Raw genomic sequence first — 3939 nt, 5'->3', positions numbered from 1 at the left:
AGCAACTCTAATGTGCTTTCCACACCCCACCCACAGCCGCGGGGAGCGCTCGAAGTTCCCGAGACCCACAGCCGTCCCCCGAATCCTTACCAGGAAACTGTTTTTGCAGTGGCCGCAGATGACGCGCACGCCAACGGGCTGGGGCTCGGGGCTCAAAGGGCCCGGATGCACGGGGCCCAAGTTAATAATCCTTTTGCTGCGAGAAGGAGAGAAGGGAAGATGAAAGGGCCCTCCCGGCCCGCTTCGGAAGGACGTCAGTACAACCCCCTCTCCCCAACCCAAAATCAAGATCTCTGCCTGCCTGTCCCCGGTACGGTCTCAGCCCACAGAGTCCCTTCCCACTCAAAGTCCCCAGCATTTCCGATCCGGACCTGTTGATTGCCTTGTCTCAGCCAGAGAGCCCTTATCCCTCCCTGCACCCACCCCCAAATCGTCTTCCCTTTTTGAAACGAGCATCTCGTGCTCTGCCTTTCCCCCCTGCTTCCATGAGGCCACACCCAACTGCTTTGCTGGCCTGCCTAGCAACAGTCCCTTGGGGCTTGGTGGAAGGGCTTCTTCCTTCCCAAATCACAGGCAACCTCCGTTTGCATCACTCAACGAACCAGGTGCCTTGTCCTCAGGGGTGCCACCCCCTCAAAGAACACTAACAGGTTAGTGAGACAAGATCTTCCCCTATAGAACCCATGCTGAGTCTGCCTCAATAGGTTTTGTTCATCTATGTGCCTACTAATTCTTTCCTTAATAACGGTTTCCACCAATTTACCCAGTATCGACGTCAGACTGACTGGCCTGTAATTTCTCTTCAAGGCTGCAGAACGGAAGGCCGTGCACCTGACGTCCGTTCCAGTGTGAACTTCTGGGTGTAATCCCAGTACAGCCACGAGAAGACCCACCCCGCTTCCCTTTCTTAGAACCTCCCTCCCCCAGTTCCCTTACCAGTATGTCCGAGGACAGGCAATGCGCTGCGATGTCACTTTGCAGATCAGGAGGCAGTTACAGGGGCATCGCACGTATTTCTTCCCAGCTGGGGCATTCTTGATTGGCTGGAGCAGGGAAAAGGAGAAAAGTTACACCCCTGGAAGAAGCCAAGGGTTTAAAAGTACACATCCCTGCCTCAGGCAGACGCAGCGACGGATGACAAGGCAGAGCAGATAAAGCAATCCTCACACAACGGATTGGAATATGATGACTGAAACAGGTTCTTGGGCCACTGGGATGTCACGGAATATTCACAAGCGCTCCAAGTACACAGGATGAATGGCCATCTTTGGAAACAGTACCACTCCTGTGTAGAGAGGTAAAATTTACGGAAATTTTGAAGCTCGGAAAAAAACCTAGTTATTTTTTTTTGGGGGGGGGGAACGGAAATTTTCGGAAAAATTGAAAAAAAATGCTACATTAGCATTTCTATTGTCTTTTCTAAATTGAAAGTCATTCTGTTACTTTAGGAACATAAAATATGACTATGGCCATTTTTACTTGGCATGTAATTATCACAACTAGCATATTAAAAATATAGTGTATCCAAACAATTATTACAAACAGAATACCCACCCACATGCAAAAACAAAACTGAAACCTTTTAATTTTCTTCTGACAATAGCACCTCCTAAAGGAAGAAATGCATTTTGTTCTTGCATTGGGGAGTTCAGTTTGTAACCTAGGACTTGCTTGTCCTCAATGCAATCTGGTACCATATATATATATTTTAGAAATGATTTGGAAAATATTTGAACACCTTGTCTTAAAATATTTTATTTATCATGTTAAAATAAAACGTTCCATAATCAATTTTTTTCTTTTCTTTTCTTTTTTCAATTTTTCCAATTTTTCGGGAAAAAACAAAAAAGGCTTCAGGAAAAAAACCGGGGGGAAAACAACGTTTTTTCCCGAATTTTTCCGGGCCTTCACATCTCTACTCCTGTGTGGAAATTTTAAAACTCAGCTTGTCTAGGAAGGGTCTTTCAAGACATGCTGCTTGTCAGGTGGGGTTGGGGAAGAAGAGAGAATCTCTATTTGCGTTGGACTCCACTCAAATTCGCCGCTTAGAATCCACTCCCACACGGTGCCCGCTTGCAAGAGCCATTTAAAGGGGATGCTTGGAAGCTGGGGGGGGGGAGTGAGAGGGATCGCTGAAATGGCTTCCATCTATTTCAGTTCAGCCTGTTAGACTGAAATAGATGCGAGCCATTTTAGCAATCCCTCTCGCTCCGCGCCCCCCCCCCAAAATCCCAAAAAGGGGGCTATGGGAGGGTTGTGGATAGGAATGGGCACGAACTGGGCCAAATTCGTGACAAATTTAAGGTTGTGCCCATCCCTACTAGAGATGATGCACACTCAGTGCCCCAGCGGCAGGCTATGAAGGATAAGCAACAAGGCCCAGAATCGCTAGGCAATTTGTCTGCTACACTAGAAAGGACATCTTAACAGAGTGATCGAAGCCAGTCAGACATTTTGGTTACAAGCCCCCTAAACTGCACAGGTGAACTGCCCAATGGTCACTTTTATACAGCCACCTGGGAGCTGGGAATGCCAGAGTCATGCAGTGGTTAGTGCAAGACTACTCCAGGAGACCCAGGTTCAAATCACCACTCTTCCATGGAAGCTCACTGGGCCAGTCACACACTCTCAGCCAAACCTACCCCAACACGGTTGTGAGAATCAACTGGGGAAGGGGGGGGAAGTTGTCAGCTGCTTTGGGCCCTTACTGGGGAGAAAAGTGGGGTATCAATGAAACAAACAAATAAGCTGAGCCCCAGAGATCTCTGCATGGCCTTTGGAAAGCCACCAATTCCAAAACCAAACCAGCCCCCTCCGAGCTGTTGGAAAAATAAACTGAGATGAGAACTATGAAGCGTTTTGTACTTTCCTGTGCTAAAGCGACAACAAACAAAACCTACAACAAACAAAACCTACAACACAACATTCAGATGGACTTCAAAGAAAGAAAGAAATCAACACGGAAGGAACTTGGATTCAATCGACAGTAAGTTCTGATCCTCTTGGATGGCCTGACATTGCCATATTGTAATCCAGGGCCCGAGTTTATCAGATGATGGACGATTTGTCCTTAATGGCACACGTTTCTTCTACCACCACCAAGACCTTGTGAGGGTTTTACAGTCCAGGCCGGGCTCATGGAACTGAACGCTGAAAATTTATTTGCTGCACATGGACAGAGAGCTTCTCAGCAGAAAGGCTAGACTAGAAACCATGCCGGGGTTCTCCGTGCGGGGGGAGTGCGGTCCCCATCTGAAGTTAGAAACAGGAAGGTCCAGAATCAAGTTTGTCTGCTCTTTGGGAGAACAAGACCTTATTTAGCCCCCACAATATACAAACTGCCCCTATATAAGGGAGACACAATCTCTGCACAGACCGTTTACAGTCTGCTTTCGTGAGGAAGAAGAGGCCACGAGAGAGAAGAGACCAAAGACTGCCGGTAAGAAGCATAAAAAGGGCAAGGAGCGTCTGATGGCATTTCAGCAGAGGAATCTGCCTTTTAAAAAAGCAGGCCGCCGATCCATCTGGCTCCGTGCTTGCCTTCTCCTACAGACAGACTCTTTCCGGAGTCTCAGGCACAGCATGGTCCTCCCTGGCGCCTGCCAGGAGGCTTTCACTACCTGGGACTAACAGCATGCAAAGCCGGTGCTCTACCACTGAGTCACTGCCCCTCCCTTTAAAGGACTATAGTTCAGCAGAAGTTCAGAGCCGAACCGTGTCAGGCTGTTGTATCGCACGCTCAAGACTACTGGTGGCTGAGACAGTCTCTCGGCATCTACTGAGATTCTGGCACTGGAGAGGATGGGGACTGAACCTGGGACCTTCGGAATAGAGAGCAGGTGCTCTACCTCTCGGCCACGGCCTCTCCTCACTTTGACTCTCGTTACAACCGTGTGAAGTGGAGTAGGACAGAGAACTCCCCCAGATTACAGGTTGTCT

At 48.5% G+C, this 3939-nt stretch overlaps 1 protein-coding gene across 1 annotated transcript in view; it reads right to left on the bottom strand.

Annotated features, from left to right (window-relative positions):
* TMEM55B (transmembrane protein 55B) overlaps positions 1–3939 on the bottom strand; it is a 12039-nt gene that overhangs the window by 5634 nt on the left and 2466 nt on the right. Inside the window, exons 2-4 of the mRNA XM_015418038.1 lie at positions 2643–2665; positions 937–1043; positions 91–196 (exon numbers count right to left, since the gene is read on the bottom strand). Coding sequence (XP_015273524.1) covers positions 91–196; positions 937–1043; positions 2643–2665 — 236 coding nt within the window. The remainder of the gene's footprint in view (positions 1–90; positions 197–936; positions 1044–2642; positions 2666–3939) is intronic.

The sequence above is a fragment of the Gekko japonicus genome, unplaced genomic scaffold, assembly GCF_001447785.1.
Source record: "Gekko japonicus isolate JY-2015 unplaced genomic scaffold, Gekko_japonicus_V1.1 scaffold1305, whole genome shotgun sequence".
In the NCBI taxonomy this organism is placed as follows: Eukaryota; Metazoa; Chordata; class Lepidosauria; order Squamata; family Gekkonidae; genus Gekko; species Gekko japonicus.
This window is presented reverse-complemented; position numbering and strand designations above follow the sequence as displayed.